At 41.2% G+C, this 17,550-nt stretch overlaps 2 protein-coding genes across 12 annotated transcripts in view; one reads left to right on the forward strand and one right to left on the reverse strand.

Annotated features, from left to right (window-relative positions):
• The window catches only part of ANKAR (ankyrin and armadillo repeat containing), a 55,612-nt gene extending 55,075 nt beyond the window's left edge, over positions 1-537 (forward strand). For all 3 annotated transcript variants that reach the window (XM_084815794.1, XM_084815785.1, XM_084815801.1), the window contains exon 22: positions 231-537. In XM_084815794.1, coding sequence (XP_084671920.1) covers positions 231-475 — 245 coding nt within the window. In that variant the 3' untranslated portion in view covers positions 476-537. The remainder of the gene's footprint in view (positions 1-230) is intronic.
• The window catches only part of OSGEPL1 (O-sialoglycoprotein endopeptidase like 1), a 47,671-nt gene that overhangs the window by 20,626 nt on the left and 9,495 nt on the right, over positions 1-17,550 (reverse strand). For 5 of the 9 annotated variants that reach the window (XM_084815976.1, XM_084815940.1, XM_084815950.1 and 2 more), the window contains exons 2-9: positions 16,580-16,651; positions 14,383-14,633; positions 11,851-12,238; positions 8,217-8,421; positions 7,980-8,128; positions 6,420-6,550; positions 5,774-5,845; positions 1,609-2,617 (exon numbers count right to left, since the gene is read on the reverse strand). In XM_084815976.1, the coding sequence (XP_084672102.1) occupies positions 2,539-2,617; positions 5,774-5,845; positions 6,420-6,550; positions 7,980-8,128; positions 8,217-8,421; positions 11,851-12,238; positions 14,383-14,633; positions 16,580-16,594 (1,290 nt within the window). In that variant the 5' untranslated portion in view covers positions 16,595-16,651 and the 3' untranslated portion in view covers positions 1,609-2,538. Of the gene's footprint in view, positions 1-1,608; positions 3,351-5,773; positions 5,846-6,419; positions 6,551-7,979; positions 8,422-11,850; positions 12,239-14,382; positions 14,634-16,579; positions 16,652-17,550 lie in introns of those variants that run through there. The other 4 variants (XR_014785168.1, XM_084815985.1, XM_084815998.1 and 1 more) reach the window with 3 other exon arrangements.

Below are 17,550 nucleotides of genomic sequence, written 5' to 3' on the forward strand. Positions count from 1 at the left end.
AGAGGTGCCAGCTGTTCAATGGGTGGGGGGAGACAAAAGATCAGCACAAGCCTTTTATATGAGCCTAAGGATTTCCTTGAATGCCAGCCACTATACCTAATATTTAGTATATAACCAAAATATAGAACTTTGTGACAATCTCTTAAAAATCAACATTGGTTATGCCACAAAAATGTCTGAAATGTTCTGCATGTGACAGTAAATAAAAAAGTAATGTTTTCATTTTGCAGACAAATCACGAAGCACTGGTATTAAAATGTACAAAGCAAAGTGTCGTCCAAAGGATTCCCTCTTTTTAATGCCCACAACAACTCATCTAATGGGAAGATTAAGAACTCTGGAGAAGCCTCGTGTTCCAGCCTCTGGACACTACCCTTTTCCACATGCTACAACATCGGACCTCATTCAAGTTTCAAGACCAAGAATTGTTAATGTCTGCACTCTTCGGAGCAATTTGTCAGAAAAGAAAGCTTGAATATAGTGCCTACACTGCAGTAACAAAGAAAATAGAAGTTGCTGCAAATACCTTTAGCATAGAGTTTAATTAGGGTAAAAGTTACTGCTCTGTCCATAACAGATTTACACAAAGGTGGAAGGAGAAAGCCGGTCTATTAATAATGGAAGAATTTACTGCAGTGGTAGAGAATAAAAACACTGGCAATTATGAGTAAACATTCATGTCTTAAAAGCAACTTATATGCAGTATCGGAGTGGGTGAAGCTAAACTTTTCTTTCATAGAAATATAGGTGAGGATTGAAAATCTTTTAATGCAGACATCTTTTAACATGTTTTAGACTAAGCACACATACTAGGGAGTGAGATCTAATAAATTCAGCATGCCTTACTTCTGAATAAACACAGGAGTATACTTTTAATCTCCTTTATACTAACAAGGTGGCTAATGTAGTAAAACAAACAAACCAGTTTTACAGTTCTAAATAGTGTCTTAAAATTAGGAATAATAATTATGTTACAGGATTGTGAGGGCACACCAAATTTATAAAACCTAAGTTATCATAGGATTCTGATAACTGTCCCATAACACAGATTTAAAGGGCTTGTAGCACTATCCAGCCAGAGAGGCAAGCACACCTTTAGCTACTGAAAACAAATTGGATTTAGGGAGCAATCCTATGCATGTTTAGACAGAAAAACAATCCTACAACTTCCAGCAAGTCCTAGCCAGCCATGCTGGGAGTAGAACTTTTCTGTCTAAACATGCATAGGATTGCACACTTAAAGAGCTTCACGATTGGCTGGATTGCATTTCAGCTGACAACCCAGTTTTACTAGTAAAGCACAATGTTCAAGAGGCTTTACTTCAGACAATCAAATTACAATGTATTTACTTCTTTTGTGTATGGATGTAGGTGTCAAGCTGGAAACAGAGAATCGTGTCATGACCATGAACACCCACTCTTAATATGTCAGACTTCATGGGAAGTATCACTTTGTAGCATGTTGTACATCTTTTTCCTCTCCACCTTGAAAATGGGGGTGAGGTTCAAGTCTGATGTTTTAACCAAGCAGAGAATTATGCTGTAAATGTACATACTAAGTTGCCTGGGGATAGCTGTGTTCTAGGGAGATAACCGATTACAGGTTTTTTTGCATGCTTTTTTATCCACTTGAAAGCAGTTCCAGATGGAGTTTGAACTTTAAACAGAAAATTATGTCCCGGGCATAGCACATGAATGTTCATTCCAGTATCTCATCTTTCCAGGTAGATATCACATTACAATGCATTTCACATTTTCCACTCCACATTGAAGACAGGTGTAGGGCTTGAACTGGTATTCTAATTTGAAAGGTACAAGTGTGTCCTGAATGTGTATACCAAATTTGATTCAGATATCAAATCAGAAAGTGTTCAAATGCAGTTACTGAATTACAAACGAAGGGACTATACCAAGGGCTTTACTTCACTGGACAATCATCTTAAGTAAAAAATGGTTGCAGCATGCTTAAGGTGATCTACTTTACAGACCATGTAAAATTAAGTACTAGCTCAAATGGTGATTGTCTTAATACTTGAATGTCTGAAACAGACAACAGGTCTAACCAAGCAATTGTGTTCAAGTATACAAATGATTGGGACAGGAAATGGAGTATCTCACCCCACCTTGTAGTTCACAAATTGTTTCCATTAGGCACATTGGAAAATGCTAGTCTTGTATATTTATTTGATTACAAGGGTAGATGTCCAAACTTACAAAAAAGGATAAAATGTTTAGACATATCTTCTTCATATACAGTTACTAGAAACGCCTGAACTGTTTTCAATGTATGTTTCATTCTGGTATCCTAAATTTCTCCCTAGCATAGTATGAAATATATCAATTACACACTGTATTTAGAGAGTGTTTGAGGCTGGAGGCAAGTGGTATGGAGTTTAGTTTAGTTTAGTTATTTATTTATTTTATTTGCACCTCGCTTTCTACGACAAAAATAGCAGTCAAGATGGCTAGTTCTCATCAAAAGGTGTTTAATTCTGATGGTGCTCACTTTATACAATTATTTGTTGAAAGAATAAAATATCAGATTGTCAGATTTAGTGCTGGCACTTTGATAGAAGCTTTGTTGACTTGTTCTGAGATATCAGTTCCAAGATCAGCTCTAAGAAATAACAATTAAAATAGTTTTTTAAAATACAAGACTCTATAATCATAATATCACAGGCATACAAACCAATGAGTTGGTATTGTAAATTCTTGCATGTTTGGCCCCTGTAGATTCTACATAGGCAATGAAAGGTACTATACAATTACACAGTACTTCATTTATATTGACATTGTCTTTCACTCCCATTAAAAATTCAGCTGTCAATTCTGAAGCAATACAGCTACATTTTAATATTATTATAGTATGTCCACTAATTTCAAGCAGAAGTATCTTGATTTTCTTGTTCCATATTAACAACTTCGACCACTGTCTTGTCCCTTGTATTGAATTTCAACTTCTATAAATAACTTTTAAGTCTCATGTGGTGCAATCCTATGCATTTATACTCAGAAGTGAGCCTCACTGAGTTTGGTAGAGCATACTCCTAGATAAGTGTGTACAGGATTGTAGCTTTATACTTTGCCTACGATCCTGAGTCTTTAGACAATTTTTCCAGTAACAGTGAACTCTTTTCATAGGGCTTCTGAGTTGGGTACCCATTCTTCAGAAAATGAATTATACATTTTTCACAATGAAAAGGTTATTCTTTGTCTTGACTCTTCCTTTATTTCCAAGAGGGGCTTATTCCTCCTTTTACAGATCTCAAGAGCTTATTCTTCCTGCTTTCTTTTCTCATTCTACTTGTCCCAAGGAGAGGGAGTAGAATACCAAAGACGTTTATAAGGTCCTGAAATACCATACAGATAGGACAAACATATCCATAAACTGAGTGCTTCATTTGTTTCCCTCAGGGCAGCAACCATGTGGGAAAAGGTGAGTTGACACTATAGCCAGGTGGCAGCTGTAACGTATTTTCATGGCCTACTCCTTTTTACAATTCTATGCCTGAAACTAGGCCCATTCAGTGAGGGGGGCTAGTTTGTTGCCTTCTGGGAAAGAGACTGCCCACTCCCACAAGGAATTATGAAGAATGGCAACATGGGCATCCACCCATATATTTAACAGGCTAATAAACTGAAGGGCCAAAATTATCACAGAACTGGTCTTGAAACTGGTGTGTGTTCCCAGTGTTAACTTCTTAATTTTCCATTTTAATCTGCAGGTGTATCCTTCCAGCACATTCTTAACTCTCAGTAATTTGAGAATCTATTATTTAAATAGAAGGCTTCACTTATTCAAGCATATGTTGAAAAGCAGTATATTTTTCTGATGTGGAGCTAATCTCCTTTGTCCTCACTTCTGTGTTAGAAAAAAGAGAAGGGATTCAGCTGGCCTGGATTTCACATCATTGCCCTAACGCTGAGAAGAAAGCAGCATGTGGAAGAATAATGGGCAGAAAATGTATGTGAATTGAGGGTGCAATCCTATGTCCGCTAGACAGCAGCTGGACAGCCATAGGATTTTTTGGTTTGGGGGAACTGCCTCCCCACCCCCACTGCCTCATAAGAGGCACGGTTCGTCCTGGGCTCCATGCTTGTAAGAGCAGCATGGAGCGGGGGAAAAGGGGTGTTCCCGGGGAAGGGATGGCGGAAGCGTTATGACGCTTCCTATGTGCCTGCAGTCCCCTGCCCCTGCTCTGAAGCACTGCAGCTAGACAGCCAAAATCGGCTGTCTAGCCACTAATGCAGGGCGGCTGGAGCATGGAGGAAAAGATCCTGCATTGGATAGGCGGTCACTTCCGAGTTTGGAGGTGGTCGTCTATCCCCATAGGATTGCACCCTAAGTTAATCTTACTACATGTAGAAGCTTTCTCCCTGACGTGCTAGCCTCTACAGGTGTGGGATTTTTGACATGAGGAAATATTCAAATATGTGATCCCCCACCAGTATTATGAAGTAGTACAGCCCTAGCTGGGGGAACTGGTTTTTTTTAACGCTTTAATTGACTCTGAATGAATAGGTGGAAGAGAAAGGAGTTGTTGGCCAATTCTCCTTTGCCTCAAGCTAAAAGCTGTAAACAAGGTCACAGAGAATTGGATACAGGAATTTATTAGAAAAGTGGCATAAAAATCCCCATAAAAATCATTGAAAAACTAGCAGTATGAAGCTCAAATTCTGATAAAGTCCCAATTAATTTGCCCCTTAGAAAAACAGCCTATGTCATTCCAGAGCTGGAATTATAATTGGGCCAAAACAAACGAACAGCTGACAAGCTACGGCAATTTAAAAACAACACAGTCTATATAGTTGGAAGAAACACTGTTCATTCTCTCTTTATATATTGACAGATAATTTACAAGCCTCCAGCCACAGATATCCCTATATCCAGGTGTCTGCTTAGTGAAAGGAATTTCATGTAGGCTACAATACAAAAAGGGTCAACATTGCTATGGTAACAGAAAAACACTGTGGTGAACAAAATTGATGAAATATTAAGAATTTGAATTCATTGAAGTTTGAACTATTATTTTTGCTTCTATAAAATCCCTGATGGATTTGGGGTCTTGTGACACTTTCATGGGTCAATAACAGAATTCAAAAAGCTCTACTCAGTAACCACCACCTGGGACTTGCTTTTATATTTCATCATTGTTGTGCACTACAACTGTTTCCCATGGGCTGGAAATTATATTGCCACACACCAATCCTATGTTTTGAGCCTCTTGAAGGGAAGAATACCTGAGGAAGTGAGAACATCTAAAAATCTAATTGCTAGGCTTTGGGGGCAGAATTCATATGATTTTGACCAGAAGTAAGTTGCTATATATGGCAAGAGGGAATGGACATGTGATTCTGGATATGATAGTCAAAGAAAACTATACATGACACTGAATAGCCTTCCCCTCTTCACTATTGGAAAATAACTATCTTAGGTCTCATAGAGTTTCTAAGTAATGAACAGATAGGGCTTCTCTATTTTCCAGACGTCTCTGTAACCCTAAGTAGCAGTGGAACAGAGGGTTGTAGCCAATGCTGCCCATCCACCAGTGGAACAGATTCCCCCTCCCCTCTGCATCCCCTGCACATTCTCCAGATCTGCTCTGAAGGGCTGGGGGACCAGCCGGAGCAGAACTGGGAGGTGCGTGGAGGGCAGTGGGGAGAAGAGGAAGGGGAAGCTCCATTGTGTGAGCAAAAGTTTGCTTGCATTAGGTGTAGCCCAGAGATAATAGAACAGAGGGGAAAATGATATAAAAATAGTTATACTACTTACTTTGGTTCATATCTTATGCCTTCTGTGCTATATAAAACACCCAATCCTGCACGAAGCCTTTCAATGCCATTCCTAAAGAGGGAACATTTGTGTAAAGTATCTACAATAAACAATTTCGTTTCTCTGTCACAGTACAATGAGCTCAATACAATATTATTGACGTAGTCTTCAGCTAAGCAGTCCAGGGTTTTAGTCAGAGCTCCTTCCAGCTAGCCTAATATCCCTTAACTCCATGAGAAGTGTACTCTGGCCTTCTCATATTTCTCACCAAATAGCAGTAGGCACTTTTCTCTCTACAAAATGATGATGCTATAGGGCCACTTTAGATATTATGAATTGCCTAGGCCAACCTTCCCCAACCTGATGCCACCAGATGTGTTGGACTACAACTTCCATCATCCTCAGCTAGCATGACCATTCTGGAGGATACCAGCACAGGGGAAGGGGTTGCTTAGGTGTTTGGCATTTCCATGTAGGAAACTGAATGCACACCAAATGTACACCATCACATATTCAAAATGTGCCCCATGACACATATACACTGCAAAATATGTATGCTTCACATATGCAGAGTACGTGCAGTTTCCTACAAAGAAACTGTCTGTAGCTAACCATGTATTTTCAAAACGAAAACATCCTTGCTTACCATGCAATCATAACACCATTGTCAGTGCAGAGTCTTGGGGGTGGACATAGCAAGGTGAAGTCACTGGCATCGGCTACCATCTGAAGAGCTTTGCGGATATACTGGTTACTTGCAACACCTCCTGAAGCTACCTGAAACCAGAGTGGAAAGAGGAATTCTAATTGCTAAAGAGCGGTATCTTCTTACAATAAAGTAGGGAGAGAAAGTGAAGATGTGAACACCCTCCCTTGAGGATGATTTCCAAATCAACTAGACCTAATCATGACACAAAGAAAAAGGGACATTTCTCACCATGAATTCATGTATTCTGTATCTTCCGGAGTCCATTCCAGAATCTTTGGGTTAGCCTGTCCCTCTGGACAACAGGCATGGTCCAACTGAACTGACCCTCTCCTGTCTTCCCAGAGCTGCCTAGTGTCAGTTCAACAGCATCTAACCAAGGGGTGGAGATGTTCTGGCCTATAACTACCATCAGCCCTAGCCAGCATAGTCAATTGTGAAGAATGATGGGAGTTGTAGGCCAAAACATCTGGAGGTTCACAAGTTGCCCTCCCCTGGTCTAGGCTAAGCTCTCCTGAGCTTAGCAATTTTTTCTTCAACCCCCTCCCCACAAAAGAAACAACCACCATCACCAAGCTTTTACTTTCCTTTTACTATTTCCATTTAGTTTTACTTTCCCCTCTGTCCCGCAGCTGACAAGTCCTAGGGACAGGTTTTAGATACACCAGGGAAGGGATTGGCTTTTTCTCTCTTTGAGGGAAAGGCTACCCCACTCCCACCAACAAACAAAGTGTTCTTTGTGGAAACAGTGGATCGCTTTGTGGAAACAGTGGATGGAATCATGCCCCTATCTGTGCCCTGGCGAGCTTCTCACCACCAACTCGGACCTGGCCTCTCACCCCCTTTACACTTTGGAGGGGTCCAGGGGTCATTTCCCCATACCCCACCTGGCCATTGCAATGGGCCATACTCTGCAGGGTGCTACAGGGTGCCTGAAAAACTTTTTTAAAACAAAAATTGGCTGCGTTAAAGCTACCTGCATGCTAAACAGGGTAAGTTTGGCTTTTTAAATTTTTGCTGTGGAGGAGCCACATGAGGCCCACAGGCCACATGTGGCTCACCCCTGCTTTAGGACAACATGCAGATTCCATGATGGAAAGCTGTATACTGCCAGAGGGCTGAGCAGAGATGCTCCCTGGGGGAATCTCTGCAACCAGTTATAGAGAGTACCAAAGAGAGGGCCGAGGCCTGTCTACATAGAGAGACGTTCCATGTGAATGTGGCCATTCTGTTCAACATGTGCAGACAAGACAGAAGCAGGATCAGGCCAGGCAGGCACAATTCTGCTGCATACTGACTTTCCCCAAACGTGTGCATCACCTTGGACTCTCAGATTTAGTGCATTAGATTTCCTTCATATTAGTTAAGCTCCAGCTTAATGCTTTCTGAAGCTAAAAGTGCAAGCAATTAAAAAAGAAGAAGCTTCTAGTCATATAACTGGAATTCAGAATCAATCAGATATGCAACAAAAAGAGAGAGAATGGAAGAACACACACTTACCAAAGTTGCTTTCTTTTGTGGGAAGATACCCTTCCTTCTGCAGAAGACAATGGCCCGGTGTGTTCGCCTGGCAATGTGAGCAGTTAGTGCATACTGGACTGCTGCAGCTAGGTCTGAGATACAGGACAGCAACTGCCCTTCCTGAAGGCCTGCAGAAAAAATGATCAAGTGGCTTTTCTGAGCATATGTGCAGCAGATCACATGAATGCTTTGTATCAGGACTATTTTGGAGAATACCTTCTGCCTTTTCTTTTTGTGTAATCATTCTAATGACTTGGCTCTGAAGTCCAGCAAAGGAGAAGTTGCAATTATAATGTTGCTCCATGGGAACTTTGAATTCAACATGTTGGGTGTTTCCCTGCTGCGCCAAGTATTCTATTGCTTTTCCACCACTCAAGCCAGAGCACTCTGGGTGCTTTTGCACAGAAAGTCTTCTGGCTACCTTCAAAAAGCCCAAACAGAAACCAAATATTGTTTTTTAAGCTAGCAGATATAGTTATCTTAAAATTCAATGAAACCCTAAAGAAATCCTTGTTAGTATGGCAAAATATAATTGTAACACTTTGATAATTGCAAGAACTTCTCTTATCTGTCCATGCAAATATAAATATACGCACACATGCATGCGTGTGAAAAAGGTATTTAGTGGAGAAGATAGTTGTTAATTGCCCAGGGGATTACTTTAGTCAATGCGATTTTATTGTTCTGGCCAGTATTGGTGATAACCAATGGTAGTGACATAATTTCAAAATCTGTATTTTATATCCCATATCATTTTTATATATTTTCAATGGTTTGTATTGTATATTTTGCAGAGGCCTTTGGCTAAAAGCAGTAAATCTGACTTGACTTTGCACTATTACTACGCTTGTAACATAACATGAGTAATGCACCTAGCCTAGAGCTTGTACTGCATGATGTCAGATGCACTGTGGCTTGACACACCCAGATGCATGGCAATCACATCCCTGTGATTGCCATGCATCTGGGTAGCTATCACATCTACCCAGCTATCACATCTAGCTATGGTGTATATGTGCGAATACTCTCATCAAGTAGGTGGGGCCAAATATGTGGGCCTTCCAATTTTATTGTCCTCCCTTGCAGCAGGATGCTGGGTGGGGAAACCATATGCAATAGGTCCTGCCAACATTGTTCCAGTATTCACAGCCATGTGAGAAAGTACCATGAGGAGGCAACTATAGTCTAGCTTGGGGCAAGTGTGAGCAACAGAGAAAGGAAGTCTGAGAAAAAGATTTAAAAGGCTGTGAGAAGTATCAGCATAGGTGAGATTAGCAGAAATGGCCTGCTGAATTCTCTTACCAGACTGCATGTGACTGAACCCCACAGGTGGCTTAACCCATATCCCTTTGTGACCAACATCGTCCATCTACTGATCTAAGACAACAGGCCTATGCTACTGCATTAGATAAGCAGCAATGAGAATTGGAGACGTTACAATAAGCCTTTCCCTATTAAACAGATGAGATTACATTAAAATGGTGGGAGGGCATAGGAGAGAAAGGAGGCTGCCTTCTTCCACCATGACAGATGGCTGATTGTGCTATGGAGTACTATGCACCTTCTTTGACAGCCAGCTATTTAGGGACAATGGCAGGCAACTACAGTAATAGGCAAAATCATCAGGCCTCACTCGCCACCACACAGCTGATTATCAAAGCAAATGTGGGCAATTGGTCTCACCACCAAGGATGTAGCTGCTAATGCCTCATGTATGGTCTCTGAGTGTCCATAGATATACAAGGGAGGAAATACAGGGGTGGGCAGAAAGTAGATCTCCAGATGTTTTGGACTACAACTCTCCCAGGGTTCCTGAATGTTGGCTGTTCTGGCAAGGGTTTCTGGGAGCTGAAGTCCAAAAAATCTGGAGATCTACCTTCTACCCACTCCTCCTCTAGTCTACAAAGCTTATGACACAGTATATTTGTTAGTCACACTGTAAGGTGTTTTTCTGGAATGCAGACTAATGGTCACCCTTCTGGAAATCATGTACATACTGAATTCTGCAAGAGAAGCTCTACATTAGCGGTCCCCATGGGCACCTCCAATGGTGCCCGTGAATGCCCAACATAGTGCCCGTGGGAACCCTATTTTTTATTTTTTCCATTTTTTAAATATACATACATGGGTTTATATGAAATGCATACAACTTTCTAGCAATTATACATAGGTTTCAACAAAAGTGGACTAAGCATCCAAGTAAGTATCCATCTGAAGCTGGTGTTTATATGCTACCCATTCAAATTTTGAAAGCTTTGTAAGGTCTTCAATCCATTGTATTATAGGAGGTGAGTGTTTATCCTTCCAATGTTGTAATATTAGTATTTTAGCTGTAAAAGGGGACAGAGAATCCATTTATGCTGACCATTTGTTAATTCCCATGAAGGAGGTAAATAATTTAAAACAGCATGTAAATCAGTGAATATTAAAGACTGTTCCAGTACAAAATTTATCTGTGTAATAACCTCCAAAAAAGGCAACCAGTGGAGATTGCCCAAACATATATTTAAAAGAAGCATTAACTGTATTGTACCACCAGCATTTAGCCAAATTAGACAATCCCTTATTAACAAGATATTATGGTGTCCACTAGACATGAAACAAAGGTTTTTGCTGAATAAGACACAGCCTAAGATCCATTAGGGACAGAACAGGTAGAAGCCAAAGCCGTGATCCACTGATTAGGCCTTTTGTGGTGGTGCCCACAGCATGGTCTCAAATCCCTAAATGTGCCCACAGGTCCAAAAAGGATGAGGGGCCCTGCTCTGCACTTTTCCCAACCTAGTGCCCTCTGGATGTTTTGGACTACAACTCTCAGCATTCCTGACCATTGGCCATGCTGACTGGGGCTAATAGGAGCTGAAATACAAAACATCTGGAGGGCACCCAGTTGAGGAAGGCTGCCCTACATAGTGGAGAGGATCATCTCTCCAGGAGGTTAAGAGCTGCAACGGCATAAAACAGGGTTTTGGTGGTGGTGCCCCATCTTTGGAATGCCCTTTCCAATGAAACCCAGCAGAGCCCCTCATTTATAGTTTGCAGACAAGTTAAATCTGTTCTTTCTACACAGGTGTTCTCATTAATCTATCCAACAGATGTTTTACTTTGGGAATTTTTACAGATGATTTTATGCTTGTACATTTTGCATGTTAACTGTATGTCACTGATGCATCTGCTATAATAGGGAAGGTGAGATTTAAATCATGTAAATAAAATGAATAATAATTAAAGCACACACATACAGGTCTGATCTGAGCAGGAAAGATGGATGGTCTGTAGTACTGTTTAGAGAAGGCACATAGCTGTTGAATGGAAATGATGAAAGAATGTACCTGCATGTCTGGTGCAAGCATGAGTACATGCGAGAGAGCTGTACACCTTAAACTTGAATAAATCTATATAATCAGCATAGTCTCTTTTGAGCTAAATAAGGAAATTTGGCATTGTGATGACTGAAATGTAACCATGGCCCAATTCAGATGTACCTATCTCAGTCCAATAAACCCAGGTTTGTTAGGCCAAGTACGTGCCTTGCATCTGAGTACTCAGTCCTCACCTGTCCCCTGGTTTGATATCCTGATTCGAAGCAGAGGTTAACCCACACTTACCTGGGTCGGATGTAATGGTAAATGGAGGTTTAAATGAATCAGGATAAAAGTGTTGAATGAAGCTGGGTGTGGTAGGGGAGTGATGAGGATTGAGTACTTGGGCACAACATACGTTTATAGTCCACTAGTCATGCCTAATCTCTCAACACAGCTCCACATTTGTCATTCTGAAAAGGAGAACTTATGCTGTAAATAATACAGACTAGTACTAATTAAAGATTAATTCATTTTAAAAGAATTACCTTATCCAGCATGTCTCCCGGTGCAATGTCCAACGTTTGTCCAAGGAGAAGAAAATCTGAAACCCCTTGTGCTACTGCCAGTATACAGTGACCCCCAGAGAGCAGAAGTACTAGGAATGGAAACTCCGCATGGTTGGTCAGCCGAACAGTAAGTGCGTGTGCCTCCATATGATGGATGGGGATGAAAGGCTTCTTGTATTTCTCCACCAGTTCCAAACTATAATCCAACCCTACTCCAAGGCTTAAAGCAAGCCCTGGCTTTACAGTTGTCGCAATAGCCGAGAGTTCATGCACACAAACGCCACTAACAGAGAGTGCTTGTTGTACTATCCTCGCAATATTTTCTTGGTGAAGCTGCTGGGCTACTAGAGGAATAATTCCACCTGTTCTAATTAGAAACAAACTCATGTGTAATGTTTATGTTAAATCTGTTGACCTCAAAACACATTTAGATGCTCTGCAAAGTCATATGGATACTATTAATTCAACGGGTTCCTGCTAGCTGGGTTTCCAACCCAGCTGTAGCAACGAGACTAGAAATCAGTGACTTTCCTTTAGAGTTCTAAGAGAATTACTGTACTCTGTTGAACTCTTCCAGTCTTTCCAGCTTTTGACACCACTGAGCATGGGTTGTTTATATCGTGATTGAGATCTGGGTGCACTTACAGAGCCAAACTCAAGAGATTCTACTCGTCCCTGAAAGGTATGTCTTGGCTGCTCTTCATTTCCTCCTGACTCCACTGATCTGCAGTAAAAATGGGGTGATGGCCACCCACTCAATACCCAATGTGAGTGGCCACCCCTGGCCACTAACCCAGTACCCAATGTGTTTCTTGACCCAAGGGAAGTTGCCTACCCCTGCTTCAGGTCCTTCCCTATGAGGTCACACAAAGTTCTATCCCTTTCCTGCTCAAAGTTTATTGAACGCCACTGGGCAGAAACCTTACTTGAAGAGAAGGAGGGCACCCAACTCTATCTTCTTTGTCTCCTGGATAAGGTCTTGCACTTTGAGTGCTTACTCAGTCTGGTAATGGATGAGGGTAAGCTCATTTAAACTGAAGCATTTTTGCTTGCTTTCCTATTACAGAGAAAGCCCTCTCCATTGGCGACCTTTTAATAGCCTGAGCATAAACCTCTTGCAGACGTATTGTAAGACTTTCTTTGGGGGTTTTACCGCTTAACTGATTTGAGCTGTTACTTTGTAAATTATTTTATTTATTTATTTACAACATTTGTATGCCACTCCCATTCCAAACAGATTTCGGAGTGGTGAACACAAGAAGTACAATAGTAAAAAAGATAAAAGATTAAAATACCATATTAAAATTATTAAAAACAAAATGCCAATAAAAACTGTGGCTGGTCATTTAAGGAATGCTTCCTGGATCCAAATTGTTTTCAGGAGGTGCCGGAAGCAACACAGTGTTGGCGCCTGCCTGATCTCCAGGGGCAGAGAGTTCCAAAGAAAGGGGTCTGCCACACTAGAGTTAGTCTACTCCAACAAAAACGACAGAGTCTTGTGGCATCCTTGAAGACTAACAAATTTATTATGGCATAAGCTTTCATGGACTATAGTCCGCTTCATCAGATTCATGAAGTATTCTTGAGAGTTTCATGTTTTTTATACAGAACATATGGAGGGGATGTGGTGAAGAACTGTAAAAGGTGAGGTCAGAAAAAAGGATACTTGGGCTGGCATGACAAGAGGAACTCACCATCCTTTCAAAGAAGCCCCTTCCATCCCAGGCAGCTGCTATGGAATTCCCCTGTTCCTTTGTTCTCTTCTCTGCCAAGGGCTGGCTTCATTTATATTTTCGCTGAACAGCTGCCAACAGCTTTGATTCAGCGGGACGGGTGGGGGGGCATGATCACAGAGGGAAAATAAGCCACAGTGGCTTATTTTCCCTCACCACACATGGTTACAAGTGGCCTAATTTGCGTAATTACTCTTGCTGGGCGTGGGTTGTCATGATGCCCAAACCCGGCAAGGATTCTAGGGTTTCTAGGTGGTCTGTAAACCACCCACCCTCACAGGTTCGGACATCACCACAACCCACACCCAGGTGGCTAATCAGGTGGCTTGTGAGTCTGGAAAGTAAACCACCATGGCTTATTTTCCCTCGGTGATCCTGTGAACCCGCCCAGTGAGGTCAGAAGGAAATTCAATGCAGAAAGTACTCTGGTGATCCAACAGTGGCAGAGAATCAAAGCTGTTGGCTGTGGACTATGGTCCACAAAAGCTTATGCCAGAATAAATTCTTTAGTCTTTAAGATGCCACAAAACTCTGTTATTTTTGAAATTATATATTTATTGACTATTTTATAGTTTTGACTTTTAAATGTCTTATTCCTCCATCCCCTGCCCTCCCCCATTAGGAAAGTAACAGGTAAAATAACCACAGAAATAACATCTGAGTGCAGCTTGATATTTTAGTATGACCACCACGCAGGCTAATAACTACAACATTACAATGATATTCAACCTAAGCAGCACTTAAAGCACTATATTCAACAACAGTAAGACTGACTTACTTTAAATGAGCCTCACTTTGAGAATGTAGAGCTTCTCCTAAAATGTTGCCAGTTTCATCGACCACAGCAGCTCCTGTATCATCGCAGCTGGTTTCTATTCCCAGAACTATTTTAGTAGAAAAGCATTTGCTACAGCGAGCAGAGATCCTTCTTAAATAATCACTCCAGCAACATTTAGGAGACTTTGAAATTACTCCTCCAAAGCTGCTCACTATTAAAGATTTCTGTAGACAGGCATGCCTAGAAAGGAACTGTACAAAAATGAAATTTAGAATTTAATGTCCAGTCGTCACTAACTTGCCCAGGCTCTCTGCTCCCACCAAACAGGTGATTTCGGTCATAAATGATCTCCTGTTGGCAGGAGAAAAGGGGTGTGTGTGCCTGAAATTGTATGGAGGTGCAATACAGCAGCAAGTATGGAACAGGAAACACACAGCTGTCTGTTGATCCTGGAGGTTTGTAGATCAGGGCAAGCAGTGTGCACATGTGTACACACACACACGGATGCATGCACTGCATTTCTTCTCTCCCCCAATAGCAGCTTCTTGCAGAAATCTGTTTCATGTGCATGCTTAACTCACTGGATAGCTGAACCCATGTCAATGTGGTTATAACCAGGGACACATATGTGATACACCCTGTGAATTGGTATTACCACAATTCCTTGTTAGGAGACAGATGTGGAACCGAGGCCAAAAAACAGTGGCTAAAAAACCAGATCCCCCAAGTGAATCTATGGCTGAGCTGCATTAAAACCAGAATTGCCAGGATCAACATCCTACACTGGATCTAATATTTCCAAAAGGTAATATAAAACCTCTAAATCCAAACGCCTATATTGGGTGATATGCAACACTACATGGGCAGCCTTCCACTCATGCAACTTGTCCTCCCTCTCCTCCCTTCTGTACCCTCTATGTCTCCCTAGTCTGCTCCTGGGGGTTCCCCAAGCATCCAGAGCAAATTTGGGGGCACAGAGGAAGCTGCAGGTGGACATTCTGCTGGCGGACATAGACCACTGGATTTCACCCATTGATTGGGCTTAAAACAACAACAACTGTTCTCTATGCATTAAGCAATACACCCTTACTTTTCTAAAGATTATCCATTAATTTGTCACCTCTCAAGTCAGATTTTGAAACAAACCCAATGATAAAACTTTTAATTTTCTTTCCCAAAATCAAAGCCTGGGTCCCAAATGAGAGCTTGATTATTACTTAAACCTAATTTAAATCACAATATATTTTAGGCAGTAAAAATATTACTAATTTGTTGAGAGGATTGGGATGTCTTTCCTCAAAGCTGCTGAAAAATCAGTTTCTTTGAACTCAAGGAAACATCAGAGTACAGGATTCACAAAAGTATTTAAAATATTTACAATGCATCCTATACAAGTCTACTCAGAAATAAGTCCACTGAATTCACTGGCGATTGCAGCCTTAAAACACTTAGGGCACAATCCTATGCATGTTTAGACAGAAAGAAATCCTACAACTCCCAGCATGCTTGGAGTTGTAGGGCTTTTTTCTGTCTAAACTTGCATAGAATTGCACCTTTAACTCACTCAGGGCAGAATAAAAAAGGTTTTGTGCAGCAATTCCAACTTCTCTCCTTAACAGATTTTGGGTGCTTACAGACGATGCTTTTAGAGTGTGATTACCCTGCCTCACTGATAGAATTTTATGGGGGGTCCAGATGTGGGGGGTCCAGAAGGAAACATCCAGTAGTAATATTTTGCTACTGGGACAAAGAAGTTCTTCAACTATTCGTTGTTGTGAGTACTATGAGGAATATGGTTGATGAATGCCACAGGCCTTTTACTGGATAGTGCCTGTCATAATGCAGTGACAAGCCCTACAACACAAACATATCCATGCTCTTGCCATTTTCTAAACCTGAATTTTGTAATTTTCTTGGTAGCTATAGGTTTTTAACGTTATGGCTAGCTGTGTGCTTCTTGGTGTGCACAAGATTGGGGACATGAGGCTAATATAGCATGAATAAATTCTATCATATGGTCCGGGAAAAAACTTAGTCTAGAATGGTAATCATGCTAAAATTCAAGAGCTGATAGGAAAATTATTCTTTTCTCATTCAATAAAACTAAGCTTTGTGATGAATTAAACTCGCTAAGGACCTGGAAGCAAAAGCAAATGGCCCCTCAATGCTTTATATATGAAGAATAATTCAGTTTTACCTGTGTCAAAATCATGTTGTCAAAATAGTTCTTTTATACTTTCCCAGTTCAGCATTCACATTTCACAGCCTCCTAAGATGGAGAGACAAACAAATAAAGTTGGAAGAATGAGGAATACACAAAGCGAGTGTTTCCTTTGATGCATTCCCATAAAGATGTATTTAACAATTTAATTCTATGGGTTGTATCCAACAGTGTCCATGGAACAGAGATGACTGGTGAAAGCAATTCCCCCTCCCCACTGCATACCCCCAAGTCTGCTCCAGAGGGTTAGGGGATGCTGCAGAGCAGATTTGGGGTGTAGGGGAGCTGCAGGGGGAAGAGAAGAAGAGGAAGTCCCATTGAACGAGAAAAACTCCAGTCATGTAACGTTGCATGTAGCCCCATTTTTCTCTTATGAAGCATCACGAGGTCTCCAATCCTGCACACTACTGTGTAGTGTGGTATCAAGGGCTAACAGAACTTTTCTGCTGCTTTCTTTCCACCAGGAATGGAGCAAGGGGTAGGGCTCATTTTCATACCAACCATTTCTGCATGTGGCAGGCATAGTTTGCAGGTCACTGGTGTTGACTTACAGTCATGGATGCCACATAAGGGGGTCATGGGAATGCTGATGATGCACGCGGAACTGAAAATGGCTTGGCTTTTGACATGCTGCAAGCAAGAAAGCACCATCTCAGCAGCGTACCAAAAGCTGAACTGTGTTGAATTCTGTGCATGTTGTCAGCATCCACAGGACTGCCTCTTAGAGGCATTTAGAGCTGGAAGTCTACGTAGATTGCCTCAAAAGTGCAGCTATTAAGTCACAGAAATGGATCTTGGAGTTTTCAGCTACCGTCATTTTATGATCAAAGATTTGGTATAAACATTTAAAGAAATAAACAATAAATCAAGTAAAAGATATGTTTGCAGAAGATTCTCCCCCTGCCCATCAACAAGATTTGAGAAACCCTAGCTTGATTGATGGCTTG

This window comes from Heloderma suspectum, chromosome 1 (assembly GCF_057233095.1).
Source record: "Heloderma suspectum isolate Gila_16-S chromosome 1, 16-S_ref, whole genome shotgun sequence".
In the NCBI taxonomy this organism is placed as follows: Eukaryota; Metazoa; Chordata; class Lepidosauria; order Squamata; family Helodermatidae; genus Heloderma; species Heloderma suspectum.